The 25,159-nt window shown below is 36.0% G+C and overlaps 1 protein-coding gene across 6 annotated transcripts in view; it reads left to right on the top strand.

The window, feature by feature from the left end:
- UTRN (utrophin) overlaps nucleotides 1-25,159 on the top strand; it is a 484,838-nt gene that overhangs the window by 436,536 nt on the left and 23,143 nt on the right. For 5 of the 6 annotated variants that reach the window (XM_044917202.1, XM_044917200.1, XM_044917201.1 and 2 more), the window contains 6 exons: nucleotides 695-861; nucleotides 1,800-1,911; nucleotides 17,717-17,853; nucleotides 23,353-23,391; nucleotides 23,616-23,681; nucleotides 24,741-24,806. In XM_044917202.1, the coding sequence (XP_044773137.1) occupies nucleotides 695-861; nucleotides 1,800-1,911; nucleotides 17,717-17,853; nucleotides 23,353-23,391; nucleotides 23,616-23,681; nucleotides 24,741-24,806 (587 nt within the window). The remainder of the gene's footprint in view (nucleotides 1-694; nucleotides 862-1,799; nucleotides 1,912-17,716; nucleotides 17,854-23,352; nucleotides 23,392-23,615; nucleotides 23,682-24,740; nucleotides 24,807-25,159) is intronic. The other variant, XM_044917205.1, reaches the window with a different exon arrangement.

The raw sequence follows: 25,159 nt of genomic DNA, 5'->3' as shown, positions 1-25,159 counted from the left end.
TATTTTACAAATACAAAAAAATACCGAATGAACATTCTAAATACGATTCTCCCGTGTACTGGTTCATAGGGTGACCTTGACAAACGTGGGAGAAGGATGTTGTTACAAATTTAACTTTGCACATATGAAAATTAGTCAGTATTACGTTCTAAAGAGAGACTAAGGCATTTAATGCAATTAATCATAATCAATTTGGAAATGCTGCCAGGTATATTCATGGTAATATATTCCCAGTGTAATGTTGTAACAGGTGGAGCAGGACACAGAGATACCAGTTTTTATTTAGCATCTATAATGACCTTCAAATTTGGGAAGTTACCAGTGAGTCTTTACTTTCTCAAATTTTTACTGTCTTAGATGAATAAGTTTTGTAGGATTAAAATATTTATGTGAAAATAGTACGAAGAATTGTGTGGTTTGGGGTTTTTGTTTGTTTGTTTTAAATCTGAGCCTATTAAGGTCTTGGGATTTTTTTTCTTCCTCCCATATGATAATTTCTGCTTTTTCTAATTTTAGATTCTAGAATTTTCTCTCCGTGAAGAACCTTAACTATTTTATGATTTAACTCACCTGGAAAGAGTTCTATAACTTATCTTTCACTTTATATAGATTTTCAGAAGATTATAAAGCAGCACCTGCTGCAGTTTAAATGAAGAGGTTTTCTTCACTTTGAGTATATGTGTTTCTTTACCAGAATAACAATAAGCCAGAGATAAGCGTGAAAGAGTTTATAGACTGGATGCGTCTGGAACCACAGTCCATGGTCTGGCTTCCCGTTTTACATCGAGTGGCAGCAGCTGAGACTGCAAAGCATCAGGCTAAATGCAACATCTGTAAAGAATGTCCAATTGTTGGATTCAGGTGAGATGATCTGTTGCCCGTGGTAGCAGGAGACTGTTTTCTGTTCTGTTGTTGCAATTTCAGCATTCATCCCTTCCTACTGATTCCCACTGGGGGGTTGTGTCCTCAATAAATGGGATGCTTAGCATATTCCATCTATCTGAAAATGGCATTCCTTCTTATAGCTACTACATGAAGCTTATTTTATTATTATTATTATTGTTATTTATACCACTCTGCTCCAGAAACAGAGATTTTTCTGAATTTCTATTTACATAGATCCCAGAAATGTTCATGCATGATAATTGTATGACTCATTATACTTACATGGCCCCGATGGAATTTGGTGATGTTGCAAGGCCTTTGGGGTCAAACTTAGTAGTCAGAAAGCGACATTTAAATACTGAGAAGTAACCAGATCACTTTGTGTTACTTCTGCCCAACTTTGTTATGAAGTTGATTAACCTGCTGTTCACCCTCACTGGAGGAAGCTTTGTCAGGGAATTTTGAGATTCATTTCTTATTGATGGTGTAATGGATTTTTAAAAATTTGATGTGTCAAGCTAATAAACATGACTCTCCTTCTCGGCCATTTGCATTCACTTTCACACATTACAGAAAATCTTCTGACGTGGATATTTGTCTTCACATAATGTTGAAACTGATGGAAACATGCGTTAGAGACTTGAATTCCAAAAATTTGCTTTTTTTTTTTTTCACTTGGGAGGTGAGTTCATTAATTTCCCTTGTGAAATCCAAGATTCTCTTGGCCCTAATTTGGAGCTAAGATACTAAGAAAATTCCACATTTTGTGGCCAATCTACCTTTTATTTCCATGGTGCTTTGGGTGAATGGCATTCCTTACCACCAATGAATGATTTAAATAATAGGCATGCAAATAATAGGCATGACTAAATAATAGGCATGCAAGCTGATGAATTTTCTTTTCTTCTCTCTAGGTATAGAAGCCTAAAGCATTTTAACTATGATGTCTGCCAGAGTTGCTTTTTTTCGGGTCGAACAGCAAAAGGTCACAAATTACATTACCCAATGGTGGAATATTGTATACCTGTGAGTAATGAGCCACTTCTTGTTTGTTTGTTTGTTTGTTTGTGGGAAGAGAGGAAGAGGGAGAGAAAGAATCTTAAGGAGGCTCCATGCCCAGTGAGGAGCCTGACTTGGGCTCGATCCCACGACCCTGAGAGCATGACCTCAGCCAAAATCAAGAGTTGGATGCTTAACCAACTGAGCCACCCAGGCATCCCTCTTGTTTTTTTTAAATGTCATATTGCTTTTGAAATAACAAACGTCAAAATTACTCAATATGTTTAGACTTAAATTTTTATGGAAAAAAAATCACTTTTAAGATTGCTTAACTATTTTGTGTTTTTTGTTTTCTTATAAACAAATACATCTATGTTGAATTCATTAACATAGAATAATTATACTTTTTTGAGAAAAATTAATTTATCACATTTTATTTACATCTGTGTTTTGATTTTAAACTTAACTTTCTTGGTAGCAAGCTCTTTTTAAGAGCTCACACTGGCCTGCGTTGAAAATGATACTATGTGATGGAAACCATGTCTCTTTTAGACACATTTAAAATACGTTTTCATAATTACATATTTTTATATTAGCAAAAAAGAAAACAGAGGAAGTGAAAAATTCATAAATCTAGCTCCTGAATCAAATCAAATCAAATCTCTGATTTTGTTAAGATTAATTTTTATATTTATGTTATTTTGATCCTGCTTTAATCACTGAACATATGGTAGAGTAAATGCTGTCCCCTTGTAATTTTCCTAGTTACAGAATATTTAATTGAGTGAATTACTAAAATTTATCTAACCACTCCCTCAAATTTATTTGGACACAAATTTTGTTTTGTTTTGTTTTGTTTTAAAGATTTTATTTATTTATTTGAGAGAGCGAGAATGAGAGACAGAGAGCATGAGAGGGAGGAGGGTCAGAGGGAGAAGCAGACTCCCTGCCGAGCAGGGAGCCCGATGCGGGACTTGATCCCGGGACTCCAGGATCATGACCTGAGCCGAAGGCAGTCGCTTAACCAACTGAGCCACCCAGGCGCCCTATTTGGACACAAGTTTATTTTCAATTTTCTGATACTATAAACAACACTCATATAAATATCTTTGTGAAAATAGGTCTTTCTCTATATTGCATAAATTATATTTCCATGATATAAAATACTGGAAATAAATGACGTGGGTTGATGAATATGAGTATTTTTATGGCCAAAATTCTTCATGTTAATTTATTTCCAAAAGATGTTTATACCTCTTTACATTATTATCACATTTTGTTAATACCCCGATTTCATTACAGCCTCGCTAGCATTGGACACTGATTCTTATTGTTTCTTTGATTTAAAGCTATTTTTTCTGAAGTTATCTTCATTTGCTGTCAAGAGCTGTTTTTTAGCTTCCTTCCAAATAGTGAACCAAAATTTACTCATAGAGCTGTACATTTTCTTTAGGTTTAGGGAATTGAGTTACTTTTTCGAGTATAAATTGACAGAAAAACAGCAATGCTTATAAAATACACACGTTTAAATCTCACAGTCTTGGGTATCTTATCTCAAATAGGTACCCCGTATATGGAGAGGAAATTTCCAGAAAATGCTGCACGATTATAATAGATGAAATACCCATAGTGCATAATAACTTTAACTAGGATAAAGATCCTCCAAGAAAATTTATGAAGCACCATTTATTACTATGATTAACATATTTATTCACTCAACAAATAAACATTGAGTACTTACCTTGTGTCAGACACTCCTCTCGGCTCTAATTCATCATTGTACTACCAGGATAGACAAGATTACTGTCTCTCCTGCTACTTTCCATTTAGGAGGAGGGAATGTGTGACGAGGAACAAGGAAACAAATAAATGAGATCATTACAGATTATAGTAAGCGCCTTTAAAGAAATAAATGGGTAATGAGATAGAAGATTAGAGGAGGCACTTTAGATAAAGAAATCAGGGAAGGTCGGCCAGAGAAGTTAACATTTGAGTTGAGACTGAAGGATGAGAAAGAAGCAGGTGTGTGAAGAACTAGTAGAAACACATTTCCAAGAAGAAACAGTAGACACAGAAGTCTGGAAATGGGAAAGAGGTTGGCGTGGATGGAGCACAGAAGAAAAATGGAGCATGTTCCACAAGGAGAGGGTGCTGGGTAGCACCAGCTATGTCATTTGAAATGCCCAGAGTATCGTGAAGAGGTGGAACCCCTTGTTCAAAATGTCTTATAACTTTTAAGATGGCAACAGCAGAGCATTAACCCAAACTTAGGGAGCTTGTGCGTGTGGGACCCCTGCAACTGCGCAGGTCACACATCCAGGCAGATGGGAAAGAAAGAGGTGGGAATGATAGGGGAACAGAAAGCAAAGGGTGAATTTCTCCATCCACCAAAGGGAGAGTGGTAGGAGATGAGATAAAAGAGAAAGGCGGTATCAGATTGTACAGAACCCTGCTGGTCGTTATAAGAAATTGGGGAGAAGTATAGTATTAATATTTGCATGATTAGAAGTAGGCATTTAGGAAACTGATTATAAAGAGCTGATGTCAAAAAATGGGAAAAATCACAAAGTAAATATACATTGAAGATGTATAAAAATGATGACATGTTTAAAGATGTATAAAGTAAGTAAAGATGTATAAAATTACTATTTTTCTAGGTCTTAAATGTAATTCCTAATGATTTTGCAAAATACCCACACAATTTGAAATCTACATCTCTTCAACAGTAGTCATTGGCCATTTGGAAATGCTGGCGAATCACTGATACACTGATGCATTTCACTGATAAATAAAAACTCATTTTAAAATGAAATCTGTAGGTTACCCAAAGCTCTTCTTGTTACATAGATTTTTGCAAAATCATTGTTGTCCTTCTCCTGCATTGCAAAGGATGGCTTCCTTTTTGTAGGTGTGCTTTGGGAGGTCCTTTGCCTCTTTCTGGAGTTTAGGTAGTGATCTTAATCAGCAGCCTACTCATAGATCATCTTATGACAGGTTATTTTCTGCATTTGACCCCACAGCTTTTGATAAAGTAACTAGAAATATATGTAAATTGAATTTTTGAACGGTATACTCTTGAATTGAATAGTAATGAATTAATAATTAATGGTTCTCAAATTTTCTTTCTTTTCATCCACATTCTTTGGATTTTTGCTCTCCTCTTTTAAGTAAGCTTTTTTTAATACTTCATCTGTCTTTTACCCAACATTCCCTAAACTCATTTGATGTCTGTCTTAGAAAAGGAACTCAAATCTGAGTTTTTCAATGCAATGATAATAAGCACCGTTTGCATGCAAATAGGTGAAACCTTTCCATGCAGATCTTGACGTTTGCATTTCTCATAGAGCATCTCCATTTGTGGTGGGGATGGTGCTCTAGTTATATTACTGACGTCATTTCTTTCCCCTTCAACTTTCTTCTTCCTGAATCTGAATGTTTTATTGTTAAAGGTTTTCTGAAGTCTTATTTTAAACCCTCAAAGCTCCAGAAATATTTCTTCAAACACATCAGCTGACTGTAACAATGTTTGTCTTCAGATGTAAGCAGACTAATGGTGTGTGAATTCTCTTATCATAATTTATGAAGGCATTTTATGAAACTGATAGTAAAACATCTATATACAGAAGTGAAGTAGAATTCTTCTTTCTCTCGAAAATGACTTTTTTAAACTCGTATTTTCTCCCACCATTCTCTAACCCCACTTTGTACATTTAAGGAGTTTAAGGACAGTGATTAGGCTCAGTAAGAGGTCATCTAAAACAGCAGCATGACATAGGTTCTGTTTCATCCCTGTCACCACTCTCTCTCTCTATCCCTCCAAATCCCACCCCTTCACAAAAACAGCTCAACTCTCACTGGTGTGTAAAATCTCGCCAACGTCCTCCGGCTTCCCCTCCCAGGACGCCTCACCCTGCGGGCTCTACCAGTCGCTTCTGTTTCACCAGTTAGTACTTGACTGTGTATTATCTTGTATTGTTTTCCATGTGTTTTTATCCCCTCCACTCTCTTTTTAACTCCTTTTTTCTTACTACACTTAAAGCTGGCTCATAAAAGCTAAATGAGTTCATATCTGATATTATAAATACTATTGATAGAATATTAAAGCTGGAAAGATCTGAGAAGTCATCTAATTCATTCTCATTTTAAAGAGAAAACTAAGTCTTAGAAAAGGTGATTTGTTCAAAGTTGGTGGCCTGGATTTAGTGATTTTACTGCCTTAGGGAAATATATGTAATTTGGCACATTAGCAAACTGTGTCCTGTATGCTTGCTGGAGTGTTATGTTTGTTGGGTATCCAGTTATATAGGCATTTTGCTGGGGACTGAAGATACAGTGAAAATACAATGAAGGAAAGTAAAGATCTCTATGTGGAGAAATTTAGGACTATGTATTTTTTTTAAATGACTAAGTTTATGGCTCAAGATAATAGTCAAAATTTTTTATTGTTACCTGTGACCTACGTGTTTGAATTCAGGGATTATTATTTATTTAAAAAATAGTGACATTTTATATTAAAGATGTGCAGATTTTCAGTTTCTTTTTTATTGGAGTAAGTCTGTGATCATGTAATTTCACAATGAAAGTGACCCTAATTTTATCTTTTAAGAAATTGCTTATATTCTCTGTTGCAAATAACCAAAATTTAATTCACATTAGACACATTTTTGTGTGTTAGGACATAGAAAAAAGATAGCCCCCTTTTTAAAAATTCAGTTAAGTCAACATATAATACATCATTAGTTTCAGATGTAGTGTTCCATAATTCATCAGTTGCGTAAAAGCTATCCCTTTAAACTAGAGAGAGAGGATGATGAGTTTCATGTATGATTTCTAAGAGTTTATGCAGTTGCTGCCAGTGAGCGAGAGCTAGATAGGATTAAATATTAGGGAGCATGGAAAAGGTTTGGAATTGCTACTGGGGGCAAGCATGAGTCAACAAGAGATGAGTAAATTGATTGCTACCTTGCAATAGGAGTGCAGCTGAGGTTAATTGGCAAGGATTTGCACTGACTCCATCACTGCTCAGTCGCTTTGGAATTAAAGGATGGTAGATAGAGTTGAAGGCCAAGGGAGTGAATGATACAAAAGTGTTAATGATACTGGGATTGCTTTGGGCTGTCCCCATACTGAAGAAATCCCAAAAGGGGTAGAAGGGCTGTGGGGGAAAGAAGAGGTTTGTTCATATTAAAGAAGTAGGAGCAAGGGTAACATTTTTTTTTTCCAAGTTAGAAATTGGGAACCAAATAATGTTTTGAGTAGTGATGAGGTCTGAGGTTTAGACATACCCCAGTATGTGGCTAATGTGGAACATAAAAGGTTTTGAGATGAGGTGGCATTTAGAAGATCATCAGTATGTCTCCAGAAGGTGACAGGTGGTAGCTGGGTCTGGCCACATATGGTCAAAGGGGAGTGGACGGGCACATTAGTTTTAGTTGGTGAGAAGGCTGAGGCTAAGGGCAAAATGCTGTAAACCTCCTTTATTCTTGGCCTTTGTGGGAGAGAGATTATACAGCCCATCATGGAGAGGATGGTAGGGGAGATGTTTTATCACAGGACCATCAAGATTCACTGAAAGAGAGGGGTTGAGGTTGCAGATATGAACAAGATGTAGTGGAGTGTGTATATACATCAAAGAACACAGAGTCCACGATGTTGGGGAAAGGAAGTAATTAATCAGAGGCTGTGTGCATCTGGGAAGGGACAGTGGTCCAGGAGAGAAAAGGAGAAATGAGAGGGAATAGGGTACTTGCTTGTTGGCAAATACAGGCACAAGGAACCAAAGTGTGAGCCAGAATAAGAAGGTGGTTTGAGAGATGTGTTAGCTCAGGGAGAAGAGATGGGATGTTTGCAAAGTTTTATTGCTAGAAAAGTCTGCAATGTCAGCTATTCTGGGCATTCAAATTGATGGAGTAGAATCTTTACCAAATTCTCTGCTTATGTGCAAGGTTCGGATAGGACTAGTTTGCACTGATAGTTTCATTGAGATTTTGGTAAGAAGAGCAGAGGACAGGAAAAACATACCTCCATGGGAAACAGCTTATTACTTTAATAACACTTAAAACACATTTGTATTGTACTTTCTAAGCAAGTGCATGTTACTTTTAAAGCAACAGTTTCAAGCATATTCTTGCCAATATTGATTAAATATATGGGGAAATAAACCAAAGTTTTGTACTTTCAGTATTTCTAGAAACTGTAGAAAAATCAATTTTCTACTAAGAAAAAAAAAAGTTTTATTTTTTTTATTTGTTAATCACCATACATTACATAATTAGTCTTCGATGTAGTGTTCCATGATTCATCGTTTGCGTATAACACCCAGTGCTCCATTCAGTATGTGCCCTCTTTAATACCCATCACCAGGCTAACCCATCCCCCCATCCCCCTCCCCTCTAGAACCCTCAGTTTGTTTCTCAGAGTCCATAGTCTCTCATGGTTCGTCTCCTCCTCCAATTTCCCCCCCTTCATTTTTCCCTTCCTGCTATCTTCTTCTTTTTTTTTTTTAACATATAATGTATTATTTGTTTCAGAGGTACAGGTGTGTGATTCAACAGTCTTGCACAATTCACAGCACTCACCATAGCACATACCCTCCCCAATGTCTATCACCCAGCCACCCCATCCCTCTCACCCCCCACCACTCTAGCAGCCCTCAGTTTGTTTCCTGAGATTAAGAATTCCTCATATCAGTGAGATCATATGATACATGTCTTTCTCTGATTGACTTATTTCACTCAGCATAATACCCTCCAGTTCCATCCACGTCGTTGCAAATGGCAAGATTTCATTCCTGTTGATGGCTGCATAATATTCCATTGTATATATATACCACATCTTCTTTATCCATTCATCTGTCAATGGACATCTTGGCTCTTTCCACAGTTTGGCTGTTGTGGACATTGCTGTTATAAACATCAGGGTGCACGTACCCCTTCGGATCCCTACTTTTGTATCTTTGGGGTAAATACCCAGTAGTGCAATTGCTGGGTCGTATGGTAGCTCTATTTTAAACTTTTTGAGGAACCTCCATACTGTTTTCCAGAGTGGCTGCACCAGCTTGCATTCCCACCAACAGTGTAGGAGGGTTATCAAAAAGAAAAGAGAAATGACCCAAATAAATAAAATCATGAATGAAAGAGGAGAGATCGCAACCAACACCAAAGAAATACAAACAATTTTAAGAACATATTATGAGCAACTCTATGCCAGCAGATTAGATAATCTGGAAGAAATGGATGCTTTCCTAGAGATGTATCAACTACCAAAACTGAACCAGGAAGAAATAGAAAACCTGAACAGACCTATAACCACTAAGGAAATTGAAGCAGTCATCAAAAATCTCCCAATAAACAAAAGGCAAGGGCCAGATGGCTTCCCAGGGGAATTCTACCAAACAATTAAAGAAAAATTAATACCTATTCTTCTGAAACTGTTCCAAAAAATAGAAATGGAAGGAAAACTTCCAAACTCGTTTTATGAGGCCACCATTACCTTGATCCCCAAACCAGACAAAGACCCCATCAAAAAGGAGAATTACAGACCATTATCCTTGATGAACATGGATGCAAAAATTCTCACCAAAATACTAGCCAATAGGATCCAACAGTACATTAAAAGGATTATTCACCATGACGAAGTGGGATTTATCCCTAGGCTGCAAAAAGCTTTATTTTTAAAGTGAAATCACATCTTTTCTTTGCAAACTATATGTTGTTAGCAAGACTCTGAAAATCAAATATCAGAAAATGCTGTTTCATTCTTTGGAAAGCTCTACATCGCGTTAGTGTCATTGGTTTTTGGCAGTCTTGCTTTATCAGATGAGACTTGGGACATTTGCCAGCAGGCTCATTGTGCAGCATCATCGCTCCTTCTCTGACCTCAGCATCCTGAAGTGGCTTTTCAGTTCTTGCTAACCTTACCCTGTGGTCCCAGTAAGTGCAGTGCATTTAGAGTGTGTCATTAGCTCTTAAGTTGAGGTTTGGACAACATCCATTTTCCATTGGATGCCTTATTACCCTACTTATTCTTGACCCCTTGGTGATTCTGTTAATGCTAATTTTTTAGTTTCATGTTTTTCCATTAGAACTTGAAAGGCTTCAAGCTTGTCTTACTGATTTCCTTCTATTCATGGAGTTCAGTGTATCTGAATTTCAACTTTTTGAGATCAATGAAACTTAAATCAATCTTGAGAAGTTGTTTTTGCAATTATAAAAAAAAATATTGGAACGTCTGTAAGATAAGTCCTGTGATAATGATGGACTCCTTAGAAGTATGCATATACCATTTGAGATTATTGACTTCTGTGTTTAAGAAATAAATCTTGCTAATGATGATGCTTTTCAACAGTGATTTTTGCACTTGTGCAAAATGGTACAGGTAGTGTTTAATTATTCTACTCATGTGCCAAATGGCTGTGTTGTTTATATAACCTTGGTTTTCCTCTTTGTACTTCCTTTTTTTTTTTTAACTGTGTCTAAAATTTATTCATTTTTGTAGTTAACGGTTAAAGCTCTAACAATAGGAGCATTTGTTAAAGAATTAGATAATATTGCCATCCCAAGTTATGAGCCGACCAGAGGAATTTGGGGGAGATTTTAACTAAATATGGTTTTGCTTATTTATTTGCAGTTGTTTGGTGTTTTGCTTAAATTGCTAAGTATTTAGAAGTTGGATGTTTTGGCCTCTAGCTTATTTGACATCATTGTTAATAGTCCTTTTTATGTTTTGCTTTGTGGATCTTTCATGTTAATAGGAGGAGTCTTTTGAGCTGAAGTAGTAAAGCAATTTATTCAAAGATCTACTTGACTACAATACTGTGAGGGTTAGCATATCTAAATTGTAGATTCTTTTGTACCTTCGCCTTGTTGCTCCTTGTAATTCACATTAATAAGAAGGAAAAGACTCTCAGTCATATATCCATGTTTTTGAAGTTCAATAATACATAGGTGTCAGCATTTACAATAAGAATATATAGTTTAAAACATGAACAGGGATATGTAGAATAATACATATGGATTTATATGTAGATATACAAACACAAGTAAAAAATAGATTAACTCTAAATTTGCTCTATATGATGTCTGTATTTGTCCTCAGTCAAGGAATAAAATGAAGGAAAATTTAAAATACTACCAACTTTGGTTGGCAAAATAGAACTCGAGTGAAAAATCATCTGAGGGCAATTTACACAGGAGTTTCTAAGGTTTTGGTAGAGAGTTACATGCACAGACTTACCCCAGGGAAGCATTTGTAATTCAGCAACATGTTTTTGTATTTTATGCATTCATTTGTGTTAGTTGGTGGGGTGCAAGTTGAGAACTAATTACTTGTTATTACCCAAATAAGTTTTCATATTATCTCTGTGCTACTTAGTAGCAGCATAGTGGAGGGAAGTATAATTTTGAGTATTCAAAGCCCACTTGTCTGTGTAGGTTTAGTTTTAAAATGTTTTTCACAGTGACTCACCTTCATTAGCTTTCCAAAAATGACAATTTGAAAGGCAGTCCTCATTTGGATATGTGAGTTCTTATGTGCTTGTTAAAAATCAAGCCAGAAGGATTTAGGGGAGATGGTGGTAGAATTTTTCAATATCTTTTGTCTTTGTCATTTTCTTCCTATTTCTAAATTAGTTACGTAAAAAGAGAGCAACTAGACAAAAAGCCAACTCTCTGGGCCACATTTACAATAAAACTAGGTAATAAGATATCCCCCAAAATAAATCTGGGTGCTGACAAGCCACCACTAGCCATAAAACCTGCATGAAGATATCATTATCTGTAAGATAAAAGAAAAGGAAGCAAGGTGCCTGAGAAATGGAGAACCCCAAAACAGACAGCAGGTGTTCAGTGGAGAGCTCAAAGGGCTGATTTGGGAGCAGAGCTGTGAACCTGGGAGGGGCCCAGAGGGGAAGGTCTGAAGATGCTGGGGTGCTCTGGGCTTCTGGAGTCCTTAGACCTGACCCCCCCAGGGCTTCCTTCCAGGAAAAGAGCCTCAAGCTGTATAAACTGCTAGGAATGACACCAACATAGCAGGTCAAAGCAACAGAGATGAAAGAAAGAAATGGTCTAGTCCAGAGTAGGGCAAGGGAATAGGACCAGGAAATCCCCAAACTCAAGTGCCCTATTTTTGAATACCCAGCAAAAGCAATGGAAGAAGGAGCCCTGTGAAGTTAGAGAAGCTTTCCTGAACCTGCGTGAAGCTTTCCTGAATTAGTAAAATTAATTTCACAACAATGACAAAATTGAGCAACAGAAAGTATCAAGATCAAATCTCTTATAAAGCAATTATAAGGAAAAGATATAAGAGCCAAATAATATAAGTATAGTAAAGCATACCAGAAATATGTGCTCCTTGAACAGGTCAAAACTGTAACCTACTATTTTAAAATAAGCTTAAGAAAATGATCCAACACACGAAAGAAAACATAAATCAGGACTGGAAAATCTTGGAAAGGGTGAGGTGACAGAACTCAGGAAAGAATTAGAAATAAAAGAAAAAACTCATTTCAAAAGTTGACTAATTAATTTTAGTCTTAATAAATAGAACAGGTAAATATCTTGAGAGAAATAGAAGGTGAATAAGATAACAAACTTTAAAAGTCAAATGAAGAAAACAATATAAAAGATCCAAGAGAAAATGACAAATATTGAAGATAGGGGAAAAAATTGAAAGTATGAATAACAGAAATGCAGAATAGGAACCCTGAGTAAGACAGAACAAACACTAAAAATAAAAATTCAAGAAAAACCTTCCTTCCCACCAAAAAAAGAAAAGGTGAAACTGTATACTGAGAGTATATCACATGCCTGAGAACACTGACTCAGAGTGACCAATACTATAATATGTTCTGATAAAATTACTGGACTTCAAAGTCAAAGAAAAAAATCTTCCAGTCATTTAAACAAAAGGAACAATGTGACTTAAAAGGAAAGAAAATTAAATGATCAGCAGCAAAGCTTTATACCAAAAGAAAATGGAAGGACATTTTTAAGAAACTCAGGGGAAAAAAGCGTGTGAGCCAAGGATTTTATACTGAGAAAAACGAGCCTTCTACTATCTAGTAAGGACCCAGGAAAATTATCACCAACATACAAGAACTCAGGTAATACTGGTCCTATGAGTACTTCTTGAAGATTTACTAAAGACCAGGCTTCAGAAAAACAAAATAAATGGAGAAGTAACATCCTAAGGACAGGTAGAGACCATTAAATATTCTGTTACCTATAGAGCTTAAACTAAGTGGGGTTAACTGGAAGGGGCGCCTACTGGCCAAAGATAGGACAGTTTGATCTTCAATAATGATAATAATTGCAATGGACCCAAAACCCATCAAATATGTTAAAAACCTACAAGTTCATTAATGATACATGAAAATAATTTTTAAAAATTGGTCATCTTTGGAGAATGATAGGAATGTATTACTGGGAAAATTGGTCAATAAAAGGGAAAAATCAAACATGTAATCTTGCCTTTCCTGAATGAACTGTATTACGGAGTGGCCGAAGAGTGGTCAAGGGGACATGCCTTCATAGAATTATTTCAACTAATAAGTGAAAATGGATGATAGAATTAGAATGCCACCATTTTGAAGCCCCCATTGAGTGGATATAGGCATTTAGCATGAAATCTGCTAGGCTCACAAAAGAATGATAACCAGACATCATGTGCCTACCGAACACTACTGATAGTCTTGCCAGATGATCCCTGAAGCTGATGCATTCTCTGGATTCAGCTGTCAGTTTGCAGGATATCCAAAGGCCTGAAGAATTTGCTGAACTGCACCAAAAATATGCAATCAGCAAAGTTTAGCTAGGTCAAATTGCCTGTGTTTTCCAACAGATAAACTGTAAGGAAATGGCAAGTATGGAGGAGAAATCTGTAGATTAAAAGTGAGTTAAAATATATCAGATTTTTTGAAATGAGCAACTAAAGTATCTAGGGATAGACTTTGGGGTGAAAAAGTATTTTTTACACACAAGGTAGTTGTTGCTCATAAAAATGAAGATAATGGTTATTATGGAAAGAAAGGGATGGAACGAGGCATGTGGAAGGGACTTCTGGAATGTCTGGCAAAGTTCAATTTCCTGACTGGATGGTATTTGCCTTACATATTCACTTATATATTCACTAAGCCATGCATTTGTTGTATATAGTTTTATATATCTGTGTTTTGTTTTACAATAAAAAGAATTAAAAAAATCAGTCCAGTCACAAACATTTTAAGAGTGGGTATCCCTAGGTGGTCAAAGAGCAGGCAATTTTAATTTTTTCTTTTTTCTCTTTCATGTGTCATTTTTTTCTAATTCTACTTACACAAAACGTGTCTTGGACATACAATTTAAAAGTCATAAAATGACATTTCAATATGAATTGGTAAAAATCAGCCACAGGGTAGCTTAATGTAATAATAGGTATTTTAGTCAATGGCTATGGGTTCTTTCTCTTACAAAACTTAGAACTGTTGCATTTTTCTAGGAGAAGGGATATAGTGCTGGTATAGTGAAAAAACCCAGGTTTGCAAGAGCAGCTTTCTCCTTACTGACTTGTAGGTCTGAAAGCTTGGGTGTCAGCTTTTGAAGGGGTCAAAAAAGTAATGGTAATCTTACCACCCTTGATGGTAAAAAGAGAATGAAGGAAAGCTATTTATAAGGTGCAGAGTTCTATGCCCTTATGTTCCCCTTGTCTCATATAATGAGATCTACAAAATCTTTTGTTCTCCTTCTTTGTTTTCTTAACAGCAATAAATAAAAACCTAGTCTTTCAAGAAATACATGGATAACTTAAAATGTTGGATAATTTGTGTAGTAATGAGTGATTCTTTCAATTTCATCCTCAGATCATAATATCAATAGTTATTTGCTTTAAAAAGAAAGAGAACAAAGTATTATACCTAGCTTGAAGATAGAGTTGAATTTGATTATATTCATTATGCTAGGTGGGTGGTCCTCTTTTTTGCTTTTTACCAAACTGTTGCTCTAGTGCTTTGAAATAGAGAGATATTAGGTAGCAAATTAGACCAAATATGTAAAAATATCTTTTAACTTTTTTTTTGGTGAGAAAATAGGTGTAATTCATTTTCTTGGCTCTCTTTCAACTAAAGAATTACATTTTGCTAACCTGAATATAACACCTGGTATTTGTGGGTTGAATTACTTTCCACTTTTTCTTTTAATATTACATAAAGTTTATGGCATTAGTGAATTCAGTGCGTTTAGATTGTAAGTATTGGTGGAAGTTTTTTTTCCCCTTGATATGAAAATTCATGAGGAAATAAAAATATGCTATTTCTGCATGAGAATGCACTCTTTTTTTCAAATACTAAATTTGAGCATCATCACAATTAACTTCAGCGCCTGCTATAACTTTTTGGGAAGCAGGTGGGTACTTTTTATTTGTTTTTTGTATTTTGTTTCGTGGGAGATGGGTTTTTTGGTTGTTGGTTGGTTGGTTTTGCTTTGTTCTTCCATGTCTGGAATGTCTTTAGCTAAAGAATGTTTGATGTGGAATTGGACGTGTACTTTTGAATGATGTGTCATTTTTTCCCCCAAGCAAAAGTTCATGTTGAAACCTAAATATGGATAAGCTAGAAGAACATTATGTTAAGTGAAAGAAGCCAGTCACAAAAGACTGTATGTATGATTCCATTTATAAGAAATGTCCAGAATAGGCAAATCCAAGAAACAGAAAGTAGATTAGTGGTTGCCAGGAGCTGAGGGGAGGCAACGGGGTTAGGGTGGAGGTGGGAGTGATCGCGAGTGTGTACAAGGTTTCTTTTTTGAGGTGATGGTTGCACAACCCTGTGAATATATAAAAAGCACTGTGTTGTATACTGCCCTGGCGGAGGCTGACTGGTAAGTGTCCTGGTACCTTGCCCCCCTGGCCTTTTGCCCCACCCGCGCCACTCAGGGCTACCTGAATTGAAAGCCTGGATATGGCTTGAAAACCACTGGGCTAACTGGTAAAACGTTTTTATTGCCAGAAGAAGGTGGACCAGGTAATGGAGGCCAGTACTTCCGTACCTCTCTGTATATTAACAAGGTGTTAAGAGCAGACAGAAAAATAAATTGAGTCATAAATGCTTATCTTTGCATTGGGGTCTTCTTTTTGTATTTCTGTCATGGAAAGCTTCTTCCCTTCTTTTCCTCTTTATCAAAACATTTCAGGGAGAACGTCTCTGTAAATGTAATGAGCCGCAGTTGTGAAACCCATTACCAGAGGTCCAAATGTCCTTTATAAGGTGATAGGTCCTTTTGGCTTTATTCTCAGTCCCAGGCATCCCTTCTCTAAGAATTTCCTTCTTTACTCCCAAATGTTATTCTGCTTATTTCTCCTGTTCTATCTGGTTAGGTCTTAGCACCCTCAAACCATCGTCTCTCTTAGCAACACTTTTCCTCTATGGAGTGCCTTGGGTTCTTTTTCTTTTCATTAATAGCTTATTTTCTAAAAAATTCTTCTTTATCTTTGGAAGGATCTGTACCTAAATAACTACAGACATTATATAGTTTATTCTGTGTTAATTCAGGAAAAGATTGGACACTGTGGGTCTGATGGCAAAGGCCTAGTGACGATGTGGGTGGTCCTTGCTGTACTTTTTTTTTTAGTAAAATTAAAATTGATGAGCTTACATTATAAATAGCTTGGGCTTATTCCTCTCTGCTCTGCAAGCCTAGAGAATCAAAAGTTCTCTTAATTGTGTACTAGAAGCAGACACATTTAGGTAGAATGAGAGCAGATGGAAAGCAACAAAACCACATAAGGGCTGACTCAGAATTTAGTTGTTTTAAAAAATAGTTATATTTTTTAAGCTTCTGTTTGCAAAACAAGTTTGTGTGAGTCCCGGGCATGCTTGTCATGGAGGAAAAGATGGACTGGGGAGGGTGCAAGGAGAGAGGGGCAGGCAGCAAGTGAGCAGCGTATTTAGTACTGGGTTTGTTATTATAGAAAAGTTCTCTGTTTTGTAAAGTGATAGGAGTGAGGTCTGTCCAGGTTTAGGTTGAATGGCCAACTAGGAGTCAGACGAACAAGGTTTTAATTCAGTTCTCTGCAGGTAGTGTAAATATTTTAAAGGCCTCTTCACAAGGACTGAAGTTGGTGTCTGTATAACATATTGTAAATAAAAACTAGAATTGGTGATAGGGAGTAAGAAGGTGAGGCTTCGGGAACAGTTCATGGGATAGGAGGAGGGGATGGGGTGGGGATAGATTTCAGCTCACCTCACCCTAAATGATTATTAATAATCATCTTGAAATGGTCAAGGAAAGAGTAACATTTTATATCGCATTACAAATTAAGTCCATGTCAAATAATTATATGTTTGTATGGTTGGGAAAGACAAACTGACAGTATTTCTTACAATATTGTGGCCCTGTTCCTTCTCTCTTATTTATTGCTTTCTCCTTTTCCAGACTTCAATATATGCTGGCTTGTGTGAAGTCAGTAGGAGCTATATAGCTCACCCTCATTTATTCACTTTAGTTAAAACCGTATTATATCCAAAATCCTTCATCATCACTAAACACACAATAGCAAATCACAGCTCTTTTATTAATAGGAATCAACCAATAACATCGCCAAAACTAATTTTACTTTTTGGCCCAATTTTTTAAATATTGGGGAAGTGAGCTAGTTATGAAAATTAAAAAATTACAAACTGATTGCTGGACATTATTTAACGATGAGTCCTGGTTGTCGTGTGATTTCATGACATGCTTTGTTGTTCCAAAAATACATAAAGCTACTGAAACTGTTGTCATTTATATCTGCTCGAATTTTATTATAGCTAGATATCTCCTTCCATTTTAATGAAGGAAGTACAATTTTTTCAACTTCCTAGACAACATCTGGGGAAGATGTACGAGACTTCACAAAGGTGCTGAAGAATAAGTTCAGATCAAAGAAATACTTTGCCAAACATCCTCGGCTTGGCTACCTGCCTGTCCAGACAGTTCTTGAAGGTGACAACTTAGAAACGTAAGTTTAATTTTAATATTGAAACTTCTATGTACCCTTTTCTCTGATGTTGTCTCTTACTATGTTAATGATACAAGAGAAATTATCTGATACCAGAAAGAATTTGTGTTTTGGTAAAATGTTTCATTTTTTAAAATTTTTACTTTATTTTTTTATTTAAATTCAGTTAGCCAAGGTATTAGTACATCATTGGTTTTTGATATAATGTTCAATGATTCATCAGGTCAATATAACACCCGGTGCTCAGCACATCACGTGCAAAATGTTTCATTTTAAAAGAGGTAAATAACCTTGGAATCAGTCTTCACAACATGAATTTTTGCTGTTTGATTTGACAATGCCACAGCTAAAATTTTAGGTAAAGTGTTCCTCCACTTTAAAAATATGTATTACTGTGTGTTCAACCTTTGCCTTGGTCATCTCTTTTCCTCTTAAAAATACTTAAAGCCAATTGTGTCATGCACTGTTTCATGATTTTATTCATTTTCCATTTTTCCTCCTGTGGGAAGGGGTTTGCTATTTCATGTAGTATGTTTTACACTTATTTTACATGTTTTTACTTTAAATTTATTAATAATATTGACTATCTTGATTCATATATACCTGTGCTAAAATCTCATCAAAATCTTGATGAAATATTTTTAATTTCTTTTCTCTTGAGCATGAAGGCAGCAAAACGAGATAGCTTTATAGGTACATAAAATAGACAAAATTTCTTAAAAGTATGTAATTTGAGTTTATAAACATAAATGAAACAAAAAATCTCAAAATAGCAAAATTACTATGGCATTATAAAGAAAAGAAAAATAACAACTTGTAACCTGAAGTGAAAAGAAAAAGAATTCTTAAAGCAAGCCAGAAGAAATGCAAGAAGTTTAAATTATTAAACAATGATATATCAAGATCAAAATAGATCTGATTTTAAATCTTTGAATCACTTTTCAAAATCGCAGCATAAATGCACCTGCTGAGGCAATTTTCTTGTGCTTGAATCTTGGGAAAAAATTAACTTTTATTGCTAATCATTAGCAAAGTGCCTAGTCATAAAAATAGTGATGTTCTAGTTACAGAAAGATGCCCTCTCAAATGACTCTAGAAAAGCTCAGAGGTGTGAAGTGTGAAGTTTTCTACATTCTCCTGTAAAGAAAATTGTAGTGAGAAGTATAAGAAGTGTGTTGAGTGCAATTTTTGTGAAATCAGTCTTTTTTTCTTTAACCTTCAAAACTGTTAGTTCATTTTATTGGGTGTATGAGAGATATGCAGAGAGCAGTCATAGTCTAGTATTAGAACAATCTACGACTCAAAGATGTCAAAATGGAGGGATAGACTATTTAGCTTGGATTTTTTTTTCCATATAAAGCTTTGTAGACCATTGACTTTGCTGAGTTTATGTACAAATGTATGTTGTTGTTTTTTGTTGATTTGTGGAACTTCTAAGAAGTAGAAGAAAGACCACAGCCAAAGCACAGTAGATATTTGATCCCTCAATATATAATGTTATGGGTGCACAACTGTGTATGTTGATAGATCCCAAAATACCACACATTTAAAGCATACAGAAAAATTGTAACTTTTTGATAACTTTGCTCGATATCAGACTGTGTACAATTAAAATATTATGCCTCCCAGTTATTTTTCCACAGTACATTTTAGAGTAAAATTTTTTGGAGCAATTTCAATTTACAGAGAGCTATTCAAATACTTAAAATCCATAAGGAAAAGTAGATTTTTGGTTCTCTCTTTGTTTTGTGGATATATTTTTGTCTTTTTCTTCAAAAGGTTATATGATTTTACATTCTTATTTGTTTTACTGTCTAATATATAGTTTAACTGGGCTGAACACACCATGATAAACGCACAATTTTACTTCCCTTGGTATCAGATCTAATTAACCTTTGGAGTAGCTGCCTGAAGCATAGAATGATCACATAGTGCTTTTGTTTACAGGACAATTTGATAGGCTTGAACTAGTGATGCGCCTTTCACTCTTAGGATAAACCATTGGCATTTTGTGTCCCATTTCAAATATCTACATCCTTCATATGAATCATGCATCTAGATCGATCTTTTATACTCCTTTTATGCATTTTTGATAATTTGCCTTTTCATGTCAAAATAATTATTGACATCAATCATTCTATTCTGAGTGACTTAGTTAAAGACACTCAGATGAAAAAGAACAGAAAAGCATACCAAATAGTTTTGTGCTATGATTTTTGGCTGTAATTCTGAAAATGCTTCATTTCGTCTATCATCCATTTGCCCGCATTTTCAGGGAGAGGAAAATAAGAGAAAGAAACGAAGGGGTATAAGATTAAATCAGATGTCACAAGATGCTTTTTGAAAAAGATTTATGAAATACTGGATAGAGTGGGCAGGTTTTCTTTTTTTTAATTCTAGAACGCATCCTTGAAGTCAGTATAGTTCATTTTTTTGCTGAGCCCTTTCTAGTACAGGGCCACTTAATCTTCTGGTGTAACAATTTATGTGAGTGGGTAGTAAAGTTTGATTTTGTTTATTCTCCTATTTGTGAGAGAACATTGGAGAAAAACCAGTCAAGTGGTAAATGTGTTGAAGTTATTTATGAAGCTGATTAGAATTTTCTTTTGCATCTTTCTCTTTCATCCCTGCAAAATGTGATGTCTTATCCCCTATCCAGTAATTATACATGCATACATAGAGGGGATTTGGGAGAAAAATGAGTTATTACTAAACAAACCCATGCTTAGGTTTATTCAGTTAATTTGGTAACTATATGTGCAAGAGTTTTCAAAAAATAAGTCAAAATAAATGAGTAGAACTTGATTAAAGAGTTACCATTGCTGTGGTGAGCAATGATAACTCTTCAATCCATTTGCTGCAGAGTAGGTGGGGCCCCAGTGTGCTCCCAGTGTGCTGTGAACTGTGTAAGACTGATGAATCACAGACCTGTACCCCTGAAACAAATAATACATTATATGTTAATTTAAAAAGAGAAAATAAACCTAAGAAACAAGCTAAAAATAGAAGTCATTTGAGAATTGTGAGAGATTATTATTGGCTAAAAGGTAGGTTGGTTTCCCTAAAGATCAAAGAAGTAAAATAGACAATTCTGCCTGGTATTGGTTAAAGTGGAATAGATGAGTTTCATGGTCCTTTTGAGTTCTTACTGGAGCAAGAACCAACTCCTGGACCGGGAGGAAGTGAGAAAGTAAGTCTCAGCTACACTGAGACGGGGAAGATTCATAGAGCCAGACGTGCAGGGTTTGGTGTGGGAGGAGGAGAAGGAGAGTTTCTAGGCGAGGGAAGTATTTTCAAAATCCCAGAGACAAGATCATTTGGGAAACTGGGATGGGAAGCTGGGAATAGTGGCAAGAAATGAGAGTGGGGAGAGAAGCAGGACCCACATAATGAAGGGCCTTGTAAATCGTGCCAAGGTGTTTGGATTTTATCCTGAAAACAGTAGGGAACCATTGAAGGTTTATATGTGAGAGCACACTGGGGCCCCACCTACTCTGGGGCAAATGGATTGAAGAAGGCAAAAGACTGGAAGCGTAAGGAATTGAAAGAATCATTAAGTTCTTCAAGGAAAGTCTGGATTATATTTTATAAAATATTAAGTATATTTAATAGAGTCTAATTCACTGCATATTAGTGTGTGATTAACCAAAACACCCCATTCAGCCCCTGCTCTGGAAAGCAGGGATAGGCTACATTATTAACTGTGTCTTATTTTGAACCCTCTCTAACTATAGACTCTAACTATGCAGTGGGATGTTGCCTTGTTTTTATCTCCCAGAATTAAATGAGAAAATTTATCACTTAACCTTTTTTTTTTTTCTACAAATCAAAATATTTTGAAGTCAATGAGGCCTAAAGTTTGATTTTTTAAATCTTACTTCTTTTCTTAGAATTCTATGTTCTCAATATATAAAACACTTTCGAGAACTTCGGTTCAGCTTTCTACGTCTGCCATTCTTATCTTAGTTCAGGGAATCACTTTTGTGCTAACTGAATTAACTTCACAAGAACCAGTCATGCAGTTTCACAAAGCTTTTCCAAGTTCAATTAAGATCAAAAGTACATATTTTTCTTGTGCTTAAAGTTTGCCACAGGTGTTGTGTAGTACACTTGAATTTTAGAAATACTCTCTTGAGTAGCTACTATTTTTTTGGAAAGTTTATAGCAAATCATTCACTTGACATTTAACATCCATATCTCAGAGTTAAGGAAAAGTAATGATGTAAAAGACGATTGAATAATACTGTGTTGTTTCATTATTGTTGTAACTAGCTTATACGTGGATGATTAAGTCTATTTACAAATATTCTGACAAACACAGACTGGATTAATGCCTATTTTTGAAAGTCGGTCCAAATAGTCTTAGTTTTTCAGCCCAATAAGATGCCCTTCATCTCCTTTTAATCTTTGTTATTCAGACATTAACTTGTGCTTTCCAGTAGCAGCTAATGAGATCATTAACTTTTTCTTAAGTTTCTATGTATAATAGAAATAGCAGAATCAAGCAGATCTAGAATAATTTAAACTTTTCTTCTTCTTTGTTTCAATCAGCATGAGCTTGTGTGGGAGACTTTTTATTTAATTAAATAAAGAACTGATTTTCTTTAGACTTTTAAATTCCCACATTCATCAGCACCTCACCCCACTCTCCTCAAAAAAAAAAAAAAGTAGTGTTTTTCATTATGTTCAGTTTTCAAAAGATATTTCATGGAGACGTGAGGATTTCTAGGCAGTTTTTGAGGTTGGAGAGTCCCCAGGGCTGGGAGTGGTACTGAAGGATCAAGCTCCAGATTCAGGCAAGAACACATTTCCTTATCATTTTCATAGATTGAACTTCCAGAAAAAATTTTGTTTGAAGAAAGTGTATCATCATCAGTTGCTTTCAGCTTTATTGATAATGTGAAATTTGGGGCTGGGTGTAGGGGAGAGGATTTAGGTGTAGCATCTTCTTTCAGCGTCTCTGGGAGGTTGAGATACTTTACTTTGTGCATACTCGGGTTTGAATTTTTACATTTAAAACTGGACAGGGAATCAGAAAAATCTCATTTTATTGCAACTCTGCCATCAATATATAATGTAGTCTTTGGAATTTCTGACCAAGTTTCTTCTCCAGGAAAAACAAGAATCTGATTGCATCATCTCTCGGTATATCATGGAGTGTTATCTTTTCAATTATTCCATGTTTTTGAGCTATTGTAGAGCATTTTGTTTCTTTTTTTTTTTCAATGAGACTGTTTAAAGATGTGTTTGCTCTCCTGTAACAAATGTCCTATAATATCTGTGAAAAGCCCCTGCAGGCACTTGAATGCGCAGCTTCTTCTCTAGAATAAACAGGGACTTCTGCTACTTTTGATTTCCCCATGGTGTACCTCAGGGCAACCAAACGTGAGAGTGGAAGACAATTGAGAATGTCTTCTCGCCCAGACTCCCACTGCTTTTGTCTGCAATTGCTCTCAAGTGCTAGTTCTGTGACTTCTGTTTCCCTCTCCCCCTCTGCAGTCCTGTCACACTCATCAGCATGTGGCCGGAGCACTATGAGTGAGTATTCACAGCTCCATCTGCAGGAGCCGATACTCTGATCGGTGTCATTAGCATGGGGTAATTATGAAACTCTTGAACTAAAAGAATAGTCTGCCTCCTGGGTAACAATCCTCATGGTTTGTTTGCATGGCAAATTCACTGTTTAACTAAGCTAACATTCCTAATAGTGACGTCTATCAATATTTGGGCATAAAACTGTTTCTTTGCTTTTTCTTTTATAGCCCCTCACAGTCTCCGCAGCTGTTTCATGATGACACCCATTCTAGAATAGAACAGTATGCCACACGGTAAGAGACTTTGATGGGAGCCCTCCGCTGCGCAGCCACCCAGAATGTATCTATTGCTGTATGAATCCTATATCATTGACATGCCTTGAGTTAAGAGATGTTTTGCAAGAGTTGTGACTCCATTATATTTGGAATCTTGGTTCTCATCTTTCCATGTTGTGACTTGCACTTTACCAAACACTTGCTATACATTCCATGAAGAGTGAATCTCCATGGGATGTGATTATTGAGCTCATGAGAATCCAAACACTAGACAAGCAGGATTTAGATAATATAACCCATTTCAATGAATGAGTGTAGGAACTGAAAGTGTTCTCAGGAGATGGTGCGCATATGAATTACAATATGTAATTAAGTTTATGCTAATGCTTTATTATAGAGGTTTATTTTAGAGTCCTTAAACAATATAGAGTACAGGCTGGTCTTGCTGGCTTGCACAAACTTTCAGAAAAGAAGTGTATATAGGAAGTGTCTGTGGAGCTAGCAACTAGCTATTCCTAAAATGGTTAGTTCAAACATCATATAAATAGTAACATTTGAACTGCATCTTGGCCAGATAGAATTTCTGGGAAAAGGTAGGCTTAGACTAGTGGAAAAACATACTTACAAGCATTGAGCTGGGAAAGAACATGGCTTGTTTAAAGGAGTGAGGAGTGAAGGAATAGAAGCTGAAGTCTGATAATGAAGCCCCACTTGCTAAGGAGTTGGGTTATGTCTTAGGTAAAGGGGGTCATGGTGAGTCTTTAGACATGAGAGGAGCATAATCAGATTTGTGAGAATGGAGACCCATTGTAGGGCCTGGGAGATCAGTTAGGAGCCTAGGTGAATTAGGAGTCTATATAGCATGGTAAAAGATGAAGGCTGACAAGCCTTAAGGCAGTGGTGATAGAGAGGTTACTGAACTTTAGATGTTGTTTTAAATTCCCAATCTTATTAGGAGATTTAGACCTTTTCATATTTTGTCAGAATTATGACAGTTTGAGAACAACAGAGAATGTACCTCAGTTGACCATGCCCAATGGGGCCACCTTATGGAACCTCTTTATTTTCATTTTTCAGGCTGGCCCAGATGGAAAGGACTAATGGATCTTTCCTCACTGATAGCAGCTCTACCACAGGAAGTGTGTAAGTAAATCATGAAATTAGCACTGCCTGGGAAGGCCAGGTCTTTGCATCATGGCTGTCGGAAATAATCTTCATTGATTGTGCCTCTGAATTTTGATCCCAATCAAAATTGATACGTGATTACAAAAATGTCTAGATAGATTTTATGCTTTCCAGCCATGATAATATAAATCGGATATGTTTATTTAGTTTCATATAAGTTAATGAAAAAATCCTGTATTTGTCAACTAATTTGCCTCAGGAAGATCAGATTGTTCTATTTATAAATACAGGTATAGATACTTATTTCATTTGTCAGCTATTTCTTGTTGATTTAACAAATGTATTGCCACAGAATACATGCCCTTCCGTAA

The sequence above is a fragment of the Neomonachus schauinslandi genome, chromosome 8 (assembly GCF_002201575.2).
Source record: "Neomonachus schauinslandi chromosome 8, ASM220157v2, whole genome shotgun sequence".
Taxonomy (NCBI): domain Eukaryota; kingdom Metazoa; phylum Chordata; class Mammalia; order Carnivora; family Phocidae; genus Neomonachus; species Neomonachus schauinslandi.
The sequence above is the reverse complement of the archived record's forward strand: the minus strand, read 5'-3'. Positions and strand labels throughout refer to the sequence as shown.